The following is a 22,970-nucleotide window of genomic DNA, read 5'->3' as shown; positions in this document are numbered from 1 at the left end:
CTCTGCTCTCTCCACAGGGTCAAGGAGGAGGTCAAGTTGGCCTGAACAGACCTCTTCAGTTCTGGCTTCTTGCCAAGTTCCCCACCTTTATCCCACAACCTCTCAGATTTTATATTTTCTATTTCTCTGTGTATTTATATAAAAATATATTAAATATAAATATCCCCAGGGACTAGACAGGAACCACGGCCCTGAGCTCAGGGCACACGTGTTAGGTGAGCTTTTCTAGTAGCTGCCTTGCCACCCATCCCTCCCGAACTCTTAATTTTGAACCATAACGGATGCCAGGTCTGGGTGGAAGGGATACACTTAAAGCAGCCATAGGACAAAATCTTGAAGTGCCTGCTTTGAAAAGGTGCCCTTATTGAGCATTTTAGAAGGGGTGGCTGGGTCTTCAGGGACTCCCTGTTGTTCTCAGGCTCTTGTCATCAGCCATTTTTAGATTGATTCTGTTCTCATACCTTCCCACTGGCCCCCAGTGAGCCAAGAAATTCACACCGCCTGCCCTCTCTGTCCTCCCCCAATTCTGCAGATGGAGACGGGTAGTCTAGTTTCCTTTTTGAGATACTATTTTCATTTTTGTGAGAATCTTTGTAATAAAATGGTACATTTCTACACCCTCCTGAGCTTGTCTCCTAGTAGTATCCCTGGGTTCATTTCGACTCCACTTCCCTGCCCTTCTGGTGTCCATGAGGATCTGGGCAACCCCTCAAAAACAAAAGAACCCCACAAACTTACCTGTCTCAGTCCCCCCTCAAGGTTTGAGGTAGACCAGTCTTCTCACCCTACCCCAGAAGACCACTCATTAAAAAGCACCACTAAAGGGACGACATTTATTCCTTTTCCAAATGTTACAGTAAAACCAGGTGGAAGAGAATGGTTTTAGCAGTTAGAAAAAAAAAAAAAAAATTACAAATCTGGGGTTTGGCCATTAAAAGTTATTTACAACAATGGGAGGGGAAAAAAAAAAAAAGACAACAAGAAGTTGTTTCACATTACATACCTCCCCCCCACCCCAAAGCTTAATACTTGCTTACCAAGTCAAAAAAGAGACACAGTTGATTCACAAGCTGGAGGTTCGAACTTGAGTAAGACATTTAGAAAAACCTAGACAGGGGCAGTGTCCTCCCCCGCCCAGGGGCCACTAGGCCCAGCACAGGAGACTACAAACAACAGGGGAAGGTGGACACTCAGGGCGTGGGAGTAGGCACCCCCACCTCTGGCTCAGGGATTTGGGGAGTAAACAAAGCCTACTTGGAAAAGAATTGGGGAAGAAAACCAGCAACTGCCTTCTGCACAGGTGGGGACAGGGAAGGAGGCAGGGACAGGGGCAGGAGCATTTCACATCACTAACCTAACTTGGGAAACTGCAAGGGACCATCTTCGACTGGCCTTAAGAGGATGACCAGATGGATGATGGGAGAATCCACAGGAGGGAGAGGAGGAGAGGGAACGTGGCTAGGGGGCAACAGCCCCTTCCTTTCTGGGCACAGGAAGGCAGCCAGGGCACCAGGTCCAGGCAGTGACCTCACAAGGACAGCACAGTTTTTGCAGCTTAGAGATCACCCACCTGCCCCCACCCAGCTACTCATTCTGCTCGCTCGCTGGTGTAGGGCCACTCTCCGGCCCCGAGGGAGTGGATGGCTCTGCGGCCTGGGGCCCTGCCTCTTCTGTGTCTCCTCCCTTGGAGGCAGCGCTAGCCTCTGCCCCTTTGGCCTGGGGCTCCTGGCTCTCAGGGGTGGCGGCATCCTTCCCTTCCAGGGCAGTGCCTTCCTCGCTGCAGGCACCGATCTCCCCCTGCTCCTGCTCTTCCTCTGTGGGTGAGGAGGCAGACGAATCACCCCCTCCCTCCTTCCGATTTCTCTTGAAGGACAGGCCACTCAATTTGAAAGGCTTCTTGAAAGAGAATTTCTTCTTCTTCTTGGGGGTCTCCTTGGGGGGGACCTCCCCCTTGGCCTCAGCGCCCTGGCTAGGGGGTGCCGGCTCGATGGCATCACCAGTGGCCCCGGCTGCCTCCTCTGTTCCGTTCACGGGGGTCGACTCCCCTTCACCTTTGGGGGATAAGTCTCCATTGCTTTTCACGTGGCCGTTCTCCTGCAGGGCAGAGGAGACAGCAATGAGGGCCGGGGCTCTTACTCCCCTCCCCCAGCCCGCCTCTGACCTCTTCCACGCAACGGGGTCCCGACTCATTCCGCCGCACCCCCAGAGCCTGGTTGTAACCTCACCCCACAGCCGGCATCCCGTCAAACCTCTCCCTCCTGCCCCGCACAGGCGCGCAGGGGCCGCGGCCGACAGGAGGCGCTGGGGTCCCGGGGCCCCCACCCACCTCCCCCGGGGCGCGCTCTCTATTCCGCGCAGGGCCGCCCGCGGCCGCGGATCCCGGGCTGGCGGGTGAGCCGTGCAGCCGATATTGGGCGGGAAGCCGCCCCGGGGCGCTGTTCCCCACACCTGGACGGCCTATTTTCCCAGCCTCCTGCTTTGTGTAAACGGCCCCCACCCACCTCAGGCTCTCCCCACCTCGCGGCTCCTCCCTAAAAAAAGCCGTGGGCTATCGAGGTCGAGGCTGCGGGGGGACTGCCCTCCCCTCCGGCCCCCGCCCCGCGGCCCCCGGGCGCCCCCTTGGCGCGGCCCAGCAGCGCCTTTGTTCCCCGCGCGGCACTCCGGACGGCCAGGGGGCAGCGCCGGGGGCCGAGGCCGCGAACAAAGAAGGCGCCGGGGCCCGGCCGGCGCCCCCTCCCCGCCCCTCCCCTTGCTTCGCCCGCGGGGGCTGCGGCGCCGAGAACAAAGGGACCGGGCGGGGGAGGGGGCGCCGCGTGTCCCGGGCCGGACAAAGCGCGCGGCCCCGGCCCGAGGCCCTAGAGGGGGCGAGGTACGAGAGGAGGGGGACGAGTCGGGCCGTGCCGAGCGCACCCACCTGTCCGTTGACCTTAGCGGGGGAAGCGCCTGCTGCCTCCTCGGCGGTCACGTCGCCCCGGGGAGCCTTGGAGCTCTGGCTGCCCATGGTGGGGGTTCTGCTGGGGGGCGCCCGGAGCCGCCCCGGGCTCGCGCCGCAGGGGATAGTTCGGTCGGGTGGGCCTGGCCGGCGGAGGGGTGGGGCTCGCGCCTGAGGGGGAGGGGTGTCGGGGGGAAACCTAGCTGCACCCCCGCTCCGCGCCGGACCCGCTAGCTACACCCGCCGCCGCTCCGCTCCGCGCCAGAATGCCGCCCGCCGCCCGCCGAGCCGCCTATATATATGCGCCCGGAGCTCGGGGCGGGGCCGGACATTTAAATGAGCGCCCAATCGAGGGGCGGAGGCGGGCTCAAGTCGCGGGCCCCACTTGAGCGGTGGGTGACGCTGGCGGTCTGGTCTCCCCAACCCGCACGGCTACCGGGGGCAGGTGGGGTCCAGGGTGGGAAGGGGAGGGGCGGGTGCCTGAGACGAGCCCAGAGGCGAGCTGGGTGGAGGGGGGCCCCTAGAGGAAAGAGGACAGAGCAGTCGTCCCTTCCTCTCACCGCCCACCTCTCAGGTGGACGCCCCAGCTCCTGGAGTGGCCCCCATCGCCTTGGTCCCGCATTGGCAGCCCCTGTCAGTCTCCCCCTAGAACTCTTCGAAGGGCTCACATGCCCAGACTCGTCAGCCGGCTGGTCCCGAGTTATTATGCTCCAGAGAATATGGTCATGGAAGTCGCAGGGCCCCAGCTGGGTTTTGTGCCCCCTCAGGCCGGGAGACCGGTCCGAGGTCCCGCCCACGTGCCTGCCTGTCCAGGGCAGCTTGGGAGGTTTGACCCACCGCAGGGTCACTCTGGTCAGAGTGGTGAGGTTGTGCCTCATCCCTCCTCTCAGTCTCTTGGTGGCCCGTCACACTAAGCCCCCATAGATAAGCTCACCTTTGGTCCCTCCTGCTCTCAGCCTGGACCATGACGAAGTCCCATCTGGGGTGGTGCCGTGATCTTGAGGGGCATCTCCAACCCCATTTGAAAGCCGAGGAGCCTGAGGCTCAGAGACCTGGACATAACCTGTCTGACTTCGGTGCTCTCCCTTCACATCTGCTCCCCTACCTCAGGGCTCCCCGAAGGGGGGGCGCTCAACAACCCTTAAAACACTCCAGTTCCTGAGGAGGAGGAGCCTTGGATGGCCCCTTCAGGACAGCCCCCAAGCTGCCCAGTCCAGCCGTCAGCCCCGCCTGAGTAGGGGAGCCCGGGGACAGGGGCAGGGGGGAGGAGGCTGGAGACTCTCCAGCTGGAGTCTCCTGCCACTCCCCCTAGCCCAGGCCAGGGGGAATCCCAGAGTCCTGGCTGGCCCCGGTTGTGTGTCTGGCTGCCTGCCCTCGGCCCCCAGGAGGAAAGGGATGGGGGCTGGAGGAAGCAAAGTGTTGCAAAAGCAAGGCTGTGTCCGGGACAGCTCAGCACGTCCCTCCCTTGCTCCCTCCCTCCTACAAGTATGGCCTCCTGGGAGGCCTGAGGCTGTGCGGTGTGGAGACACCCCAGGGACTGAGAAATCAGGAACTCCTACAGATCTGACAACAGAGGGGCGGGGCGGGCTGAGGTGGCTTCTACATACTAACTCACTCCTGTAGCCTCCATCCCCACCCCCACTCTGAGACTACAGAATACTCTCGACTTCATTAGCACCCCCCATTTTACAGACTAGGACACTGAGGTTCGGAAAGGGAAAGTGACATGTCCAAGGGCATATAGAAGATACCAGTAGCTGAGGCTAAGAGTTTGGAGAGACCTGCAAAAAGGGGCTGGGGGCTGTAAGGAAAGTCCTGGAAGGAGTCTCTGTTGAGATCTGGGGCTGCCTGGTTAGCGTGGGAGGCGAGAAGAGCTAGCTTTGGGGAGAGGAAGGGACATCATGCCCCACTGCAACTCACAGGACGGTGACTTCTCTACCCACTGCCACTAAGAGATGGACGTTGTGACCCACGTCTCTGTCTCGGCCACAATAGGGAGCCCACAATGCTGCCAGGCACGGCCCGCACCGGCTGGCAGGGCTCAGATGGAGGGTGTGTGAGTCCTGGAGGAGTTGGAGTCCGAGGTTAGGAGCAGATGCTAAGGCTCCCGATCTCCAGGCGCTGCCCCGTGGGGATGAGAGGCAAATCGCCGGGATGATTCCAGGAGGACAGAGGAGCAACAGGGCTAAAGGATCCCGTGCCCCCAGAGCCCCAGAGGGAGGCTGGTCCACAGGGGAGCCCAAGCGTCTCCCACCAGACATCGAAGGAGGCTGGGGAGGGGGCACCTGGGAGCTGAATCCCTCAGCAAATCCAGGTCCCAGCCGAATCCGGCTTCTGGAAGAGGGAAGAGGCGTAGGATGCTGTGGGTGTGAGTGGGGGTGGTATAGCAGACCCCACGGCCTCCTCCATCCACACTCGGCTCCTTCCTCCCCAGCTGCTGCCCGCCCAGACAATGCGCCCATTGTTCTGTATCTCCAGGGGCCTGTGTGCAACTGTGTGTGTCTGTTTTTCTCTGTGTGTGACTGTGTATTGCTCGGTATCTGTCTGTGTGTGAGAGAGACTTTGTGACTCTGTGTATGTGTGTGTGTGTGTGTGACCAGGTGTGTACTTTTGTAGTTGTGTGAGTCTGCATCTTTGTTTGGCGATGTGTATTTAGGGTGAGAGAGAGAGCCTTGGTGACTCTCGATGACTTTCTGAGTCTTTCTGGGTATGTGCCTTGCCTGTCTGTCCTTGAGGTTGTGTTGGTGACTGTGTCTGGCTGTGATCGGGTGTGTAACTATGAGTTATGTGCATAAGAGAGTGGCTACTTTGTGTTTGTGGCTGTGTGTGCCTCAGCCAGTCAGGTCGTGATGCTCAGGACTTTTGAGATGTGAGCTTTTGCCAGGGCAGAGTGGCAGGGGAAGGAGGAGTGGGGAAGACAGGGGGGCTCGAGTTTGGATGGTGGAAGCTGCAGAGTCTAGACTGTTTCGCACATCCCCCATCTGTCCCAGTTCTCCAGTAAAGGCTCAGACGCTGGTCCTGTCCTGAGATGCTCCTAGTCCCCATGGACAGAAGGGAATGGGACCCCGGGAGAGCACTGGGTGGGGCTGAAGGAGGGCAGGAGAGAGCACCGCCTCATAGAGAAGGCTGTGGGGACACTTTGAGGCCTCTGAGGAGGGCCCTGTGGTGGTGATCAGGTTAGATGCGAGGTGAGGGGTGAGGGCAGTATCTTGTCAGAAATGGAGGATGGGCCTTCCTAGGGGAGGGACCAGCATATGCCAAGGCCTCGAGAGGGGAGGAGACACCGGGGGATGGCCAGGTACCAGTGGAGGCCTCAGGAATGGTGACTTGGCACAGCACAGTTCCCAGCCCCAGGGTCCCCATCTCCTTCCAGGGAGTATCAGCTGGACTCGGAGACCTTAGTTCTGGCCCCAGGTTCCGGACGCGCAGGCTCACGGGCCCAGCCGCTCCGCGGCATGTGGGATCCTCCCGGACCGGGGCACAAATCCGTGTCCCCTGCATCGGCAGGCGGACTGTCAACCACTGCGCCACCAGGGAAGCCCCCGCCTCCTGCTTTAACCGTAAGCCAGTCCTCTCTCCTCTTGGGCCTCAGTTTACTCACCTGCACAGTGACAGCTTGGCCTCTGTGATTCACACTCACGGAGACTGGAGTTCCTCCTTCTGCTCCTGCATGGCAGAGCGTCAGCTGTGAGTCACGCAGGGCCAGGGCTTTCCTGGCAACGCCTTACGAGGAAAAGAAAGAGCCAGAGCAGGGTCAGATGAAGGGCCTGTGCGGGGGCCGCTGGGGATGGAGGAAGGGCTTCGAGGGCACAAAGGGGAACAGCAAATGGTTTGTGTGGGGTGGGGATGAAGGTAGAGGCCTTGTCTGGAGCAAGATTTAAGGGACAGGATCCTAGGATTTGGGGACTGGCTGGCACAGGGATGGGAGTGGGGATATGGGAGTGATGATGTTGTAGCCCACATTTCTGTTTTGGGTGACACCTGCCAAAATGGATCCATGACTGAGATAGGGCATCAGAGGAAAAACAAACTTGGGAGGGAGTTGCTGAATCTAGCCTTGCTGAGTTGGAGGTGCCCAGGGAATATTTGGGGGGGACATCCAGGAGGAAGTCTGCAGTCTATATGCTTCAGCACATAGACATGTGATCATGTTTCCTGAGCCAAAGGCCAGGGCCCAAAGGCTAGGGTCTGGCTGGTGACCTTAAAGGGATAACAGATAGAAGGTTTTCAGCCAGAACTGACCCCAGGAAATCTGGATCTCTGGTTGCTGCTAGTAAGAGGGTGACTGGAACCAAGCAGTGCATGAGGTCACCCAGGAAGTCCCTGGGCGGTGGGAGCTCTGCCACTTGTGGGGCCAGCAGCAAGAGAGGGCCCCGGGAAGGGAGCCAGCAGGGAGGAGGAGGAAAAACCCTAGAGGACAGAATCATGAGATCCTTGACCACACGGGAGAGTTTTACAAAGGTAGGAATGGGGACTTCCCTGGTGGCGCAGTGGTTAAGAATCCGCCTGCCAATGCAGGGGACAGTGGCTCGAGCCCTGGTCTGGGAAGATCCCACATGCTTCGGAGCAACTGAGCCCATGCACCTCAACTACTGAGCCCGTGCACCACAACTACGGAGCCCGAGCGCCTAGAGCCTGTGCTCCGCAGCAAGAGAAGCCACTGCAATGAGAAGCCCCGGCTCGCTGCAACTAGAGAAAGCCGGCGTGCAGCAACGAAGACCCAATGCAGCCAAAAATAAATAAATAAAGTAAAAAATAAATAAATGTATTTTTTAAAAAAAAAGGTAGGAATGACCAACGGTGATAATAATCATAGCTGCCAGCATTGATTACATGCCTACTGTACACCAAACCCTGTGCCAACTGCTTTCCATACGTTACCTCATGACCCGGTGAGCTGTGTGGCATCATTGTTCCCCCCTTCTAGAGGAGGACACAAGCCCAGGGAGGCGGAGTGTTTATGTGAGCAGAAGAGGAGGAGGTCAGGACTAAGAGGGGCGTGGCCGTGCTGGGTTCAGCCTCGGCCTCCACAAAGGGTCCTGATGCTTCTGATTTGGGAGAAGCAGTTAGGGATGTCGGCAGGGAGAGGCAAGGCAGCTGCAGGGCTGGGATCCCTGGGACTTGACTCCCCAGCACCCTGGGCACGCTGGGTTCTGGCTTGTTTGTCAGCAGGACCCAGGTGTGCAGCCTTCCTGCCAGTCCTGGGCCTTGAACCTGGGTCTGGATACTGGGGCACCTCAGGGGCCCTTCACTGGGACCCACCATCCAACCAGTCACCACATGACAGAGACAAGGGATTCTGGAAATTCCCTTTCAGGATTTTAGGCCACCCAGACCTTTCATTTCTCCCTTTCCCTCCCTCTTCCCCTGGTCTCTTTCTCTCTCTCTGTCTCTGTCTCTGTCTCTCTCTCTGTCTCTCTCTCTCTCTCTCTCTCTCTCTCTCTCTCGCTCTCTCGCTCTCTCGCTCTCTCGTTCTCTCCCTCTCTCTCTCTCTGTGTGTGTGTGTGTGTGTGTGTGTGTTGCGGGTGGCTGTGCAAACTGGACAGGACCCAGCCACTATCTAATAGAGCTGTATCTCTGGGGCTCAATTTCTCCAATAGCTAAGAAGTGTGTAATCCCAGCTTGCCTGCCTATCTCCCCCAGGCTCAGTGAGGTCACCAGAAATTCAACCCAGTTATTCTGGGCTGCCCTCAGCCTCTCCCTTCCTCCCTCCCTCCCCTTTCCCTAACTTTCAGTTTCTTTTCAGATCCTGGGTGCCTTTGGGGGAAGAGGTGGCCAAACCAGTGGAATGTGGACTGCTAACAACTTTCCAACCAAAACCCCCCATTTAGGGGAAGTCCCTTTAAAAGGAAAACTGAAACTCTCTCCTAGTCCAGTTCCCAGTCCCACCCTTTCCTCTCTACACTGCTCAGACCTTGACTCATCACCTCTCCCATTCAGCTTTTTCCCCCAAATGATCTGGATCCAGACTACAGCTACCTTCTAGCTTTGTGACTCTGGACAAGTCCCTTCCCCTTGCTGAGCCTCGCAACGCCCACTCTGTAAAACGAGGACACCAGGCGCCACTTTGAGTTGTGGCAAAGGGCTCAGTGAGGTACTGCTGTTCGGAGGCAACTGTAGTGGTGAAGAGCTGGCTCCGTCATATCCCAGCGGTGTGGCTTTAGGCCGTATCTGAGCCTCAGTCTCCTCATCTGTAAAATAGGAATGATGATCATACCTACTGCCTCAGGGTTATTGTGAGACAAATGACCTAGTACCATGACGTAAAGCCCTGAGGACCAAGCACTTGAGGCGCAGAGCACGCGGGAACATTCGACAATGTTCCTAAGTGCGAGTACGTGAAATGCTGGGCAAGGGCCATTCCCTTCCCTTCTCTTCCCTTCCTGCCCTAGGGAGAGGAGGTAGGTGTCTAGGACCACCCTGGCATAACCTTGCGCCCCCTCCATCAGCTTTCTTCTGGGGCGGGTGGTGGGGCTGGTGCTGAAGTGTTCAGAAGGGAAATTTACTTGGCTCAGTCAATTCCTTAAATGGCAAAGGAATCTGCCTCTCCCCAGAACCCTGAAGATTTTCTTTCTTTCCTCTCACACCCCAGAAGTGTCCCCCGGGGACCGCCTTTTGGTGACTATTCCCAGAAAAGACATACTCTGGACCCCCTTCCAACGCACACGTCGTCTGTCTGTCCCCTCCCAGCCTCTCACATTCTCCTTCCCTCCCATCTGTCTGCACAGGGAGGCCTTACCTCCCAGGGACTGGCCCTCAATGCTCCATGCTGTGCCTCCGAGAGATCGGGCTCCCAGCATCACCTCCTTCTTCTTGCTCCTTGGCCCACTGACCTTCAACTCTCCTGACTTTTTAGTTCATCAGAGCTGAGCCTCTCCCACCTCAGGGCCTTTGAACAGGCTGTTCCCTCCATCTACAGTGTCTCTCTCCACTTCTCTACTTGCTGAATTTCTACTCTTCTCTTAAACCACTCCTGAGGACTTTCCAGATTCCCCAGGAAGAAGGGATGGCTCTCCCACCACCTGCTCCACACCTTTGGGCTTAGGGTTCCCACCACTCGGTTTCCCACCACTCGGAACCTGGGCTGCATCACCAGGCCACCCCCGTCAGCTCATCATCCCCTGTCTCCACCTCCATAACTGGCCCTTCTCACCTGGACCTGGGCCATTTCATCAGCTTTCTCGCTTGTCTTTCTGCACAAGTCTAGCCCCTCTAGCTGTTTTCTGCCTCAGGGTCACTTTCCAGTAGAGGGTGCTCAATAAATACCTGTTGACTGATGGAGTAAATGAGTGAAGGAACGAATGAGAGAGTGACAGAAATGTAGAATCAAGCATATCCCCCTTGCCTTTAAACCTTTCCATGGCTCCCTACTGCCATCAGGACAAAGTCTGTGCCTTATATTTAAGGTCCTCCCTGTCTGATTCCCCACAGCACACTCTGGGCTTTTCCCCAAGCCATACCCTGTTCTCCTTCCTGCATTCATGTAGCTTTGTCCTTCTTCCCTGCTATGCAGCAGGGAAACAAGATTGGTTGTTGACATAATCCAGGCAAGTGATGATGGGGAACTTGCACTAAAGAGAGAAGGGAGAGTCAGCCAACACCAACATTTCCTGAGCTAGACTCTGTCCTCAGTGCTCGGGACTGCGAGTGTAGCCTTGGAGCTTAAGTTTGAGATGACTATTAGGGTCCCCGTGGAGACATCAGGCGGGCAGTTAATCGATCTATGAGCCTGGATTTCAGAGGAGAGCTTGGAGGCCTCCTCCAATTTTTTTTAAAATAAATTTATTTATTTATTTTTGGTTGCATTGGGTCTTCGTAGCTGTGCGCGGACTTTCTCTAGTTGCGGAGAGCGGGGGCTACTCTTTGTTGCAGTGAGTGGGCTTCTCATCGTGGTGGTTTCTCTTGTTGCAGAGCACGGGCTCTAGGTGCACAGGCTTCAGCAGTTGTGGTACACGGGCTCAGTAGTTGTGGCACACGGGCTTAGTTGCTCCGTGGCATGTGGGATCTTCCCGGACCAGGGCTCTAACCCGTGTCCCCTGCATTGGCAGTCGGATTCTTAACCACTGTGACACCAGGGAAGTCCAGCCTCCCAAATTTGAAGCCACAGGACTGGATGGGATCCACCGAGAGGAGCAGCTCAAGAAGACAGTGCCGGGGGCTCTCCAACTTTGACACTCTGGGTGGGGAGCCAGCAGGGGGATTCAGCTCATGGGCAGAGAAAGGAAGAGAACCAGGAGCAGGGGTGTCCTGAAGGTTGAAGGAGGAAATGGCTTCCAGAAGGATTGTGTGATCTGCCATGTCAAATGCTGCTGAAGGTGGAGGAAGACGGAGGGGGAGAGGTATAGGAGGGGTCCATGGGCAGAAGTGACAGGTCTTAGCAAAGGACTACGGATGTCGGGAGTGAGGAGGAAGGACCGAGGATGGTGCCTGAGGGTCTGGCTTGGGAAATGGGTGGAAGGAGATGCCAAGCCATACACAGAAGGCCTAGGGAGGAGCAGCGGGGCACCATGGAAAAGGAGAGGTCAGCTTTGGACAGCTTGAGTTGAGGTGCCTTTGGAATGTCATTAGGATCTATGCGTCTGGAATGAAATGTGTGTTGGAGAGAAAAAGAGAAGATCCCCCTGTGTGTGTGTGTGTGTGTGTGTGTCTGTCTGTCTCTGTCACTCTCTCCTCTATCCTTTTTTTTTTTGGCCGTGCCATGTGGGATCTTAGTTCCCTGACCAGGGGTCAAACCTGTGCCCCCTGCATTGGGAGTGCGGAGTCTTAACCACTGGAACATCGGGGAATTCCCTCTCCTCTATCCTTTTCTATGTGTATTTTTGAAAGAATCTATATGCTGACTGTTATGAAATCTTTATCTCCAGCCCAGGTCTCTCCAGAACTCTGGCTGCCCTTGGAGATCACCCCACATGTCCCACATGGACCTACAAGACACAGAAAAACAGGCTCAGGACACAGATTAGAAAGGACAGAGTTGGAGGCGAGATAAACCAGGGAAGAGTTGATCAGACTGGTCCAGACAATGGCAAAGGCGGCCTGAACTAGGCAAGGGCAGAGGGCAGAGGAGATGAAGTGCAGAGACATTCAGGGAGCGGAGAGCACCAGAGATGGGGGTGAGGTTCCATGTGGAGGGAGAGGGGCTAGAGGAGGAAGGGAGACGGCTCTAGGGGTCTGCTGGGTGTGGAGAGTAGGGGCAGCTGCCCTGCAGTCACCTGTTTATCTGACTGAGACCCCTCCCAAAAGGGCAGGGGAGGGGTCATAAGTGGGGAGGGGGCTGCTGTTGACCACAGAGTGCATGAGTCAGGGTGGACACCCGAAGACTCCTTCCTTTAACCATCAGCACCCTCTGCCGAACCCCTGCAGGGAGGCATGAGCGGGATCCACTCCCAGCCTCAATCCCAGGGAGGACCTGCGAGAGTGAGTAAAGGGGAACACAGGGACAGGTGCTCAGGGCCTTGGACCTAGTTGAGGGCCAGAGACCACTTGTTGCCCACCAGAGTGGACTCTGAGACCCCGGGAGGGCTCTAGGCTTAGAGATGCCACAATGGGACCATGTCCCTCCCTTCCTTTAAACCTGTCCATGGCTCCCTACTTCCTCTTGGAGAATGTCCACCCCCTTGGCCTGGCCTTCAAGGTCTTTGAAGCTCCAGGCCCAGCTAGCTTCATCTTAGGCAGAGCCCTCCTGGCTGCCAGTCTCACGGTTCTCTCAGCGGGATGACCGCTTTGATGATACCATTTCAGGCTGCAAATCACCAAGCCTTTCTCCATGCTGCCAGTTCTGCTTGCCTTGCTACTCCCTTTGTAGGTCTACCCAGGGCCTGCCCATCTGTCAAGATTCAGCTCAAGGTACCCCTCCAAAAGGCTTTCCTGATCTTCCAGAGGAGTCACTGTGCCCCAAACAAACTAATGTCACCCTCCGTGGCACTTTACTGAGCTGGCGTATGTCTCTGCCTCTCTCCTTCTATGGCCTGTGAGAGTCTGGGGAGGAGGAACAAGTCGGGTTCACTCAGTCTACCCCATGGGGGGGTGGTCACGGGTGCAGTGGGACATTCAGGGGCGGCTACAGAGGCCCTCCCAGCCCTGTGGGTTCAGTCTAACTCAGTGTGTGTGGATGGGGAGAACAGAGATCATCATCCCCCAAAGTAGGGAGAGCCAGAGAGCAGTGAAAGCTGCTTTATTCAGGCAGTGAAGGGCAGAAACATGGAGATACCAGGGGAGAGGGCAAAGGTGGACAATCTTCATCCACTGAGAGGGGACACAGGACTGTGCAGTGTTCCAGGCCATCTTCCTGCTCATCCTGGCTTGGCACAAGTTAGCCTCGGGACCATGAGGAGATGAACCTGAAGCCTGTCTTCCCAAATCCCTGGAAAACAGACATCTGTGACACTCCTCTGGGACCTGGGGCACAGTTTGTGTAGCTGAGCACCCTAGACTGTCTGGGCTGTCGTGCAGCTCTGCTGTGAACTCGCTGGGTGTCCTCAGGCAAGTCATTTAATGGCACTGAGCCCTGATCAGTCTTCTTATCTGAGAATAATGGGAATAACAATGGTACCCACCTCATAGGGTTGAGATGAGGCCTGCGAAGTGTTAGCATAATAACTGGCTGAAAGTAAATGTGGAATAAATATGAGTTGTTAGGATTATAACTATTCTATCAAGAGACCTGGGTTCTGGTCCCAGTTCTGCCATGTTTTCCTCACTGGACCTGCCTGAGTTTCCATCTAAAAAATGGGATATTGGGCTTCCCTGGTGGCACAGTGGTTGAGAGTCCACCTGCTGATGCAGGGGACGCGGGTTCGTGCCTCAGTCCGGGAAGATCCCACATGCCGCGGAGCAGCTGGGCCCGTGAGCCACAGCTGCTGAGCCTGAGCGTCCGGAACCTGTGCTCCGCAACAGGAGAGGCCACAACAGTGAGAGGCCCGTGCACTGCAAAAAAAAAAACAAAAAACAAAACCAGGGATATTGAAGGATTAAATGAAATAATGGATGTGGCAGAGGCTCCTAAGATGAGTGATGGTCTCTTTCCCTCTGAGGTTCATCTCGCTGGGGCTGCAGAGGGGTTGTCACCTCCACTCTGTCAGGCCTTTACTGGGCTCTCTGTCCCGGCAGGATCTGCTGCCGTAGGGCCAGCCCATCTCCTCCTCTTGGCCCATGAGGCAGAATGAGAGGAAAGGGCTGCGGTTGCCCCAGCAGGGACTGTGGTTACGCAGGACGAAGGACTTCCTTCCAGACTGCAGGATGCTATCCTGGGAAGGAGCCAGAGATCGTGGGACGGAGGCTGCTGAGGGGAGGGATTGCTTCCAGGGGAATGTCCAGATTAGGCTGGTTAGGCCAGAGTGGGCCAGTGGAGTGAATGAGCTCAGCAGTGACCTCACTTCCAGAGAGCCTGGAGGGGTCCTGTTTAAACCTGCCCCATGGCTCCCAAGATCACAGAGACAACAGACAGGAAAAGAGACATAGCCAAAGGGGTATTCCAGGACAGACAGCCAGGGGCAAAGGGCCACCCAACAGACATATGCATGCTATTCCCTCCACCCAGAACACTCTTCCCAGGTCTGGAGTGGCTGATCTCTCATCCTTCAAGCCTTGATTAAGAGTTACCTCCTCAGACAGGACCACTCGGCCAACCGATTCATTCATGCAATCTTTAGTGAGCCCCAGTTATGAGTCAGGAACTGTTCTAGATCTGTGAACAAGACACAGTCCTTGCCCACTCCATATAATGTAGCACCTGGCCCACCTCGATTTTCTCAAACAGAGCACACTGTTTATCTCTTTTTTTTCTTTTATTAAAAAATATTTATTTATTTATTTTGGCTTCAACGGGTCTTAGTTGTGGCACGCAGGATCTTCATTGTGGCATGCGGGATCTTCCAGTTGCGGCATGCGTGATTCTTAGTTGCGGTATGCATGTGGGATCTAGTTCCCCGACCAGGGATCGAACCTCGGCCCCCTGCATTGGGAGCACGGAGTTTTACCTACTGGACCACCAGGGAAGTCCCCATATCTCTGACTTTTTTATTGTTGTCTTCCCAACCAGAATGTAAGTGCCATGAGGACAGGGACTTCAACTGTTCTTTTCACCAATGTGAACTCAATGACTCAGAGTATAAACCTGGCACAACCCTCTAAAATAGGCCCTTGATAAATATTTGTTGAAGAAATAAATGGACACAGAGACCAGGGATAGACAGACACACAGAGAAAAAGAGCCATGCTCACATGCTCAGAGGCGATGCAAACATTCAGAGATGCCCCAAAATATCAAGCACACACAGACACACACAGGACAGTGTCCTTCAAGCAGGCCGCTTCCCTTAGGTCATTCAGTTTGGTCATCAGGCCTGGGGCTGGGGTGACTCCTGTCCTGGGACCGACCCAGTTGGTGCCCAAGGGCATGGCCTATTCTGGTTCCCACACTCCCTGCGTGGGGCACCAAGTTGGCATTATGTTTGAAGAGCCCTCTTTGGAACTCTATTTTACTCCTTTAGTTGTCTTTTGATGAACAGAAATTTTAATATAGTCGAATGTCAATTTTCCAAAAAATGTTTGTGGTGGTTTGAGAAGGGCAGGGCTGAATAACCCCGAAGGAACCCACGCCCGGCCCGCGGGGCCTCTCTCACTGCGGCTCGACCGCTCTGGGTCCTCGAGCCTGTAAGGCAGGGCGGACTAACCTCGTGCCCGGGTATCACCCTTTCCCCACCCCAACCTCCGTCAGGCCCCGCCTCTAGACCCGCCCCTCCGAGGTCGCGCCCTCTTCTGGCCCCGCCCCTCACCGGCTCTCACGGGCGCAGGGGAACTACATGTCTCTTCCTCTTGCCCAGATATTGGTAGTTAATATTCTGCCACCGGTGCTTCCACCTGGAAGGAGGGAAAACTGGGCCTACAGGACGGCGGCAAGGCTCCCCGCCCCCTCTGAGTCTACGCCCGCTTCGCCTAGTCCCTTCCTTGGTCAGCCGCTTCAGGCCCCGCCCTTCCCACCCGGTTCCTCCCACTCCTCCCGCTCCTAGGTACAGTCAAGCCCAGCCTGTCCAACCCCTGTCCGACCCTCGCGTCTGGGGATCTGCCCCTTCCCACAGACCCCTCCCCTGCCGTAGGCACCGCCCCTCCCTCCCAGGGCTTCCGCCCCGCCCCCGCGCGCTCACATGAGGCGCGGGCGCGCGCCGTAGCAGCTGGGCCAACGCGCCGAGGGTAAGTCCGCCTGCCCGGTGGTACCCGGCAGCAGCAGTAGGTTGCGCGCCGGCCAGCGCCAGGCGGCGCCCGGCGGGCGGCGGCGCTGCGGGCTCAGCCAGTAGTCGCCCAGGCTGCGGTGGGCGGCGGGCGCCGGCATGGCCGGGCCCCGGCAGCCCCAGAAACACAACTCCTGGTCAAGGCGGTGCGGGGGCGTGACCCGGGGGCGCCTGCGGGGTAGACGGGCAGCGGTCACCCCAGGAGGCACGACAGGCGGGGAGTAGGCGGCCGCCTCGTGTCAGACGCGGCGGCGCGAGGGTCGGGGTCACTCCTGGCCCATGTGGAGGGGCGGGGAGGGGGATTGGAGGCCCCCCTCGGGCCTTCCCAAGGATCTGGACTCCTCCCCCCCAGCTGCCAGACCGGGGCCCCTCATCGCGCCGACACCCTCCTCCGGGCCCCCTCACCGGGACAGAAGAAAATTCACCGCGAAGTGGGCAGTCTCGGTGAATAGCATAGTGTCCAGTCCTCCTGGCCCGGCTTCGGCCTCTTTAATACCTGCTGGGACGTGGAGGGGGAGGCCTGAAAGCCCATAGTCCCCCCGGGCCCCGCTGTTTTTAGCAGGAGGCGTCAGGGCCCCGCTGTTTTTAGCAGGAGGCGTCAGCTGGCAGAGCGGGGTGGGGCAGCGCCAGCCCCTCTGGCGGGGTCTAGTCTGTGGTCTGTCTTCAGCTGCTTCAGTGGGAGGGGGTTGGTCACCAGTGCTGGAGGATCCCCTGAGACCCTCCTCCCCCAGGATCAGGGACAGAAAGGCAAGGACAGGCAGAGGCAGCAAGAGGGGGCCCAGGATAGGAAGGTCAGCTGCCATTTGGATAAACCCTTCCTTATTTCACCCAGGGGCCTCCAGCTTCTGCTTACACACCCCTGATGGTGTGTTCAGGAAGAAACCACACCTCAGAAGGCCTCACCGCTCCCGGGCTTAAGAGCCTCCCAACTCTGCCCCCATGGCCCTTACAGGAGCCTTTCCCTTGCTCTGGGGCACTCTTAGATATCAGAGGCAGAAGGCTTCTCAGCCACCTCTAGTTCAGGAGTTCTTATCTGGAAGCCAGGACTGAGTTTTTGGGAGCTTCAGGAGGCCCGATACTGTTTGCAAAGTTCAAACACACATATATTTCTGGAAGGAATCTAGAAAGGGTCCCTGACACCTCCCCCAGCCCCACCCCCCACCCTCCCACCAAAAAAACAAAAATTAAAAGCCTACATTCTTTGCAGAAAGGAAAACAGGTTCAGAGAGGGGCAGAGCAAACCCAGTAGTAGGACCCAGGCTTCCTACTACTCTGCCCATCCTTACAAAGGGTGAGACAACCTCTCTGTGCCCTTGTCCTGCTCAGAGCATGGGGTTCCGGGCTCAGAGCCCAGGCTGGGCCCTGCTGCCCCACCCTCTGGGGATCCTGAGGAGCATGCTGGCCCCGCTCCCTTTCCCACACTGCCTGTTTGGGCTATTTCCCCCCAGTGACTCACACTGGCTGCTGGGGAGAGTGGGCAGCTGTTCTGAGCCCCAGAGCCCTGTATGGCCCTGACTTGCCCCCCTCCCAATTGTGTGGCTGTATTTGGGGATTCCACCTCCTCTTTTCCCTCCTTGGGGAATTTCCCTCCTCTCATTCCTTCCTCCTTTACCTGTCTCCAAGTTCTCCCTCCCTGATGGCTCCTTCCCAGCAGCAAACAAACAGGCTCTAGTCTTTCCTATGTTTGAAAAAGAAGAAAGCCCTCCTTCGACCCCAGGTCCTTCTCCAGCTCCCCTTCACAGCCAACATTCTTGAAAGAGTTGTGTACACACGTTTCCACTTCCTCACCCAACCCCTGCGGTCTGGCTTCCTCCCCCACCATTCCACAGGGGCAGCTCATCAAGGTCACCACTGACTTCCCTGTTGCTAAATCCAAGGGATGCTCGTGAGTCTTTATCTGATTTGACCCCTTAGCAGTGGCTGACTTTGACACAAACACTCCCTCCTATTTGAAACACTTTTGTGCCCTTGTTTTTCTGGACACTGTGGACTCTTGATTTCTTTGCTATTTATTTGCAACCATGTGGTTGCCGCCACATGGCAAATTTCTCATCCTTCACTCACTGCCTAATCATGGGTGTTCTTGGGCCTTCTACAGTCTGTCCCAGGGGATCTCATGGGTTCCCATGCCTTTGGTGTCCACCTGTGTCAGAGACTCACTTCTCTCTTTCAGCCCAAGCCTCTCTTCCCTGCCCAACACCTATCTCCTGGCCCCATCCGCCCGGATGTTTCACCTCACAGCAAACATGCCCCACACCAGCCCTTCCTCCCATGTTCCCCAGCTTGGCCATTTTCTCGGTTGCCTGAACTGGAAATCTGGGCTTGGTTCTAGACCCTTCCCTGTCCCTCCCTTTTCATATTCAAGCAGTTACGAAATCCTGTCCTCTCCAGGATACGTCTAAAATCCAATTGCTTCTCTCCATCTCCACTGCTACCACTTGGTCCAAGGCCCCATCGCCGTTCACCTGGGAGGCTGCAGCAGCCTCCTGAATGATCTCCCTGCTGCTACTCTCAATCTCTTTTGTGGTCTGTTCTCACAGAGCAGCCAGGATTGTCTTTCCAAAACATGAATGTGTCCCTCTTCACTGTGTCTTCACCACCACGTTCACTCCTGGCACAGACCAGTCCCAGGGCCAGGGATATTTCTCACCGCCATGTCCTTGTCTGGGTAACTGCTTCTCATCTCAGTTCCAGTGTCGCTTCCTTAGGGAAGCCATCCCAGATCCCGCAGCTGGCTCTGCTATTCCTTCTCCTCACAGTGCTCAGCCTCTCTGTAGACCGATCAAGCAGTCATTAGATCTGAGAGGTAAGGGGGATGGGAGGAGGCTATTCCAGGCAGAAGGAACAATGTGCTGAAAGGTGGGAAGAAGGTTTTGTAAAGAACTCAGGGGTGTCCACGTGGCTGGACAAGTGATGTAAAGAAGCCATTGATGAGATTTAAATAGGAGAATTACATGGCTGGGTTGTGGTCTTTATAGAATAATTCTGGGCTAGAGGAATCAAGAAGGGAAGGAAGCACAAGACCAATTAGGGGGCTGCTGGAGTAATCAAGATGAGTAGCGATGGGGGTCTGGTTCAGGGCAGTGCGGTGGAATTGGAGCAGAATAGACTGTGGGCACCAGGACTGGGAATTGGAGAAGAGAGAGGGAGTGAGAATGATTCCAGTATCCTTACCCCAAGGGCAGGTGGGGAGAGGCCAGTGGGAGCTGGGACACCCATATTCCTGTGGGGTCCAACCCACTGATCTACCTGGTGTTAGGTTGCCTGATGTCTTCCCACGGCCCTCATCCCTGCTTTTTCCTAGAGGAGCAGATGGAGTCCCGAGTGTTAGATGCCTGCTAAGGAGGCCTAGGAGGAGGCTGGCGGGGGGAGGAAGGGGAAGTTGGGTCAGGGTCCAGATGTGATGGGGTTGCAGGGAAAGTGGCATTGGGGTTTCCTCAGGGTCTGGAAGCTCCACTGTCTCTGGCTTCACCCTGAGACCCCCCCAGTTCTGAATGCTCAAACTCAGGGCCCAGTCCTTAGGGGTTCTGGGGGCCTTTTAGGGGCTTCGAGTCTATATCTGAGAAGCCACAATGCCCTGACAAGTCCCCAGGACTCTAGAGAGTCGCTAGCATCAGTGTGCACTTCCCACGAGCTGGCCCACTGCCTATTACCTGCATAATCCCCTGCAATCCTCACATTAACCCTCGGAGGCATGTAGCTTACTATCCCTGTTGTACGTACTAGACTTCCAGGGTTAAGGGACTTGCTCAAATTCAAACAGCTAAAACGATGCAGAAAGAGGATTTGAACCAAGGTTTGACTGACATCAGAGTCTGTGCTTTTAACTCCTGTGCTATATTAAGCCTGTCGACCCCTTGGTTGATTGGCTCGGTAAAGGAAGGAGGCTTTGTGGGGGATTTGCTTGTGGTTGGGGTGGCTGCCCCCTTCTCATATCAAGCGATGGGAAAGGGTAGCGCTGACGTCAATTGTTGCCATGGAGATATAGCAACCCTTTCCCTGCCATTTCCATGGTAACCTGGGGGGGTCCATCTGTACTTCGCCCCCTCCTTCTAAAAGAGGGTCCCTTAGGGAGGGGCTGTCTAATAAGGTGTCTGAGAGAGAAGTCAGGGAAGGCAGTGATTCAAGTATCCTCCTTTCCCTGGGCCCCTCCTCATTCCTCAAGCTGAGAATGAGGCTGGGATGTGGGGGTCCTGCCTGGGGGTCTGGGGAAAGCTTTACCCTCTAGGGTGAGGGAGGCAGTTCTGCCTTTCCCACCTGGGGATTCCCCTGGAAACGACCCCCCCCCCCCCCCCGCCCCACTCCCCACCAAGTTCCTCAGCACCTGAGCAGGACTGTGAGGAACTTGGCAGAGGGAGGCGAGAGAGATTCCCCAACCCTCTCCAAGGCTGGGCATCACCCAGCCCCTGGGGACATGGCTGGCTGGCTCTCTGCTGCCCCTTGAAGCCAAAGGTAGGAGCAGCAGCAGCCTCTCTTGCTCAGTGCTAGAGGTGCACGACATTCCTGCCTGGTGCTCTATGTGCATGACTTTACTGAAAGCTTCCACCAGGTTTCATTAGCCCCATTTTACAGATTTGGAAATACAGACTCAGAGAGGCTTGTAGCCCAAGTTTGCACAGCTAGTAAATGGCAATCAGGACTCAAATCTAGGACTAGAGTTTAGGCCAGTGACTTTTCCAGGGGGAAAAAAGGAAGAAGCAACAGAGAACATGATGGAAAAGGAGAAGAAAAATAGAGTGAAGTGACCCAGGTTGGAGCCTGTCACTCTCCCTGTCACCTACAGAACAAAGTTCAAACACAAGGCCTCCCTGATTCAGCTTCTCTTCTGTTAACTCATCCCTGGATCCCTTGAATTCTGAGCTCTGCAAGGGCAAGGGATATGTCAGATAAAGGCCTGGGTTCTCTGCACCTCGTGTGGCCCAGGTAGGTGTTGGTGAAAGTTGATTGAACTGAGTTCCTTGAAATTGTCTTTCACTTTCCTGCCTCAAGGCCTTTGTCCACAGTGTTCCACCTGGAATGCCCTTTCTCCTTGCTCATGGCCATTCTAGAGCTATGTAGCCCCAGGGTCTGGCCCACTGGCAAGGTGTTTGTCTGTATTCTTTGCATCCCTCACTAAACAAACATAGCGGTAAATCTTTTTCGTTTGTTTGTTTTTCTTTTTCCTTTTTTGGCCACGCCACACAGCATGCAGGATCTAAGTTCCCTGACCAGGGACTGAACCCGTGCCACAGCTGTGAAAGCTCGGAATCCTAACCACTAGGCCACTAGTAAATCTTTTTAAATTTTATTTTATTTTAAAAAATTAAAAAAAATTTTGGCTGCATTGGATCTTCGTTGCTACGTGCTGGCTTTCTCTAGTTGTGGGGAGCAGGCTTCTCATTGCAGTGGCTTCTCTTGTTGCAGAGCACGGGCTCTAGGTACGTGGGCTTCAGTATTTGCGGCACGCAGGCCCTAGAGTGCACGGGCTTCAGTAGTTATGGCATGTGGACTCAGTAGTTGTGGCACACAGGCTTAGTTGCTCCGTGGCATGTGGGACCTTCCCACATCAGGGATTGAACCCGTGTCCCCTGCATTGGCAGGCAGATTCTTAACCACTGTGCCACCAAGGAAGTCCCAGTAAATCTTTCTTTAAAGGAAAGGAGTGTCGAGAAGATTGGAGAAAGGAAGTGAGGGAGATAAGGGAGAAAGGAAGAATGGGAAGGATTCAGCATTTGTGGGCTGGCAAGGTCCATAGAGATCACTGGTGCTTTTTTTTTTTTTTTTAAACTAGTGAGGAAATGGGCCCAGAGGGAAGGGATTTGCCTCCCAGCAGGTCATTGCTAGGCCATGTGAGTTCCATGAGGGTCAAGGCCCATGTTTGTCAAGTTCATCGTTGAATCCCCAGTGTCCTGCACAGGCCTGGCTGGTAGACTTGTATTGAATGAAACAGGGACGAAGCCTGAAGGAGAACCCAGTCACACAGAACTCCTGGTCACACTTTCTAAGGCTCCTCATTGCCTTCAAATTGAGTTGTTACACTGGCCCCTGCCACTCTCTATCCCTTTTTTTCGGGCTTCTTTTCCTCCCAGGGGTACTTGATCTTTATATAAGCTGTCTCTGCTCCTGGAATGTTTTTTCTCCATCATTACCGATTATTTTCTGGTGATGCTGTCAATCACCTGGCTGTGCTTGCATCTCAAGTGTAGGCTTACCTGTGGTTCAGCCTGGTCAATTGTAGTCTCCCATCTCCCTGACAGTGGTAATTGGCCCAAGGAATGTGCATGTGATTTAAAAGGGCCAATCACTGGCCTTCCCAGGGATAGGTATACTGAGACTGGGAGAAAGCAGGTCTCCCTTCCTGGGATTAAAAATTTTTTTTTTTATTTAGGCTGTGCTGGATCTTAGTTGCAGCATGCGGGATCTTTAGTTGTGGCATGCGGGATCTTTTAGTTGCAGCATGTGGACTGTTTAGTTGCAGCATGTGGTCTTCTTAGTTGTGGCATGTGGACTCTTAGTTGTGGCATGCATGCGGGGTCTATTTCCCTGACCTGGGCCCCCTGCGTTGGGAGCACAGAGCCCTAACCACTGGCCCGCAAGGGAATTCCCCCTTCCTGGGATTTTTTTTTTTTTTTTTTTTTTTTTTTTTTTTTAAGCTGATGCAGCCATGTTGCCATGTTCCCTGCCCAGAGGAGATAATCAGGGATGAGAGGAACAAAGCAACAGTCCTGGTGGGGTTGAATCCTGGATTCCAGCCCAATGGATGCCCTGGTTCCTATAGTTCTTCCTTTAATCACTAACATATCCTTCCCAGCCACTTGAAACAATCAATT

General features: G+C 55.6%; 2 protein-coding genes across 2 annotated transcripts in view; one reads left to right on the top strand and one right to left on the bottom strand.

Annotated features, from left to right (window-relative positions):
- Positions 1-909, top strand: part of HDAC1 (histone deacetylase 1) — a 43,933-nt gene extending 43,024 nt beyond the window's left edge. Inside the window, exon 14 of the mRNA XM_029228771.1 lies at positions 18-909. Coding sequence (XP_029084604.1) covers positions 18-45 — 28 coding nt within the window. The 3' untranslated portion in view covers positions 46-909. The remainder of the gene's footprint in view (positions 1-17) is intronic.
- MARCKSL1 (MARCKS like 1) lies at positions 820-3,203 on the bottom strand. The gene is made up of 2 exons (XM_029228772.1): positions 2,915-3,203; positions 820-2,094 (listed from the first exon to the last, which is right to left on the bottom strand). The coding sequence occupies exons 1-2, from the start codon at positions 2,999-3,001 to the stop codon at positions 1,585-1,587; spliced, it is 597 nt and encodes a 198-aa protein (XP_029084605.1). The 5' UTR covers positions 3,002-3,203; the 3' UTR covers positions 820-1,584.
- Positions 3,204-22,970: the final 19,767 nt, after the last annotated feature.

The sequence above is a fragment of the Monodon monoceros genome, unplaced genomic scaffold (genome assembly GCF_005190385.1).
Source record: "Monodon monoceros isolate NGI ecotype Baffin Bay Population unplaced genomic scaffold, NGI_Narwhal_1 Super_Scaffold_18, whole genome shotgun sequence".
Lineage (NCBI taxonomy): Eukaryota > Metazoa > Chordata > Mammalia > Artiodactyla > Monodontidae > Monodon > Monodon monoceros.
The sequence above is the reverse complement of the archived record's forward strand: the minus strand, read 5'-3'. Positions and strand labels throughout refer to the sequence as shown.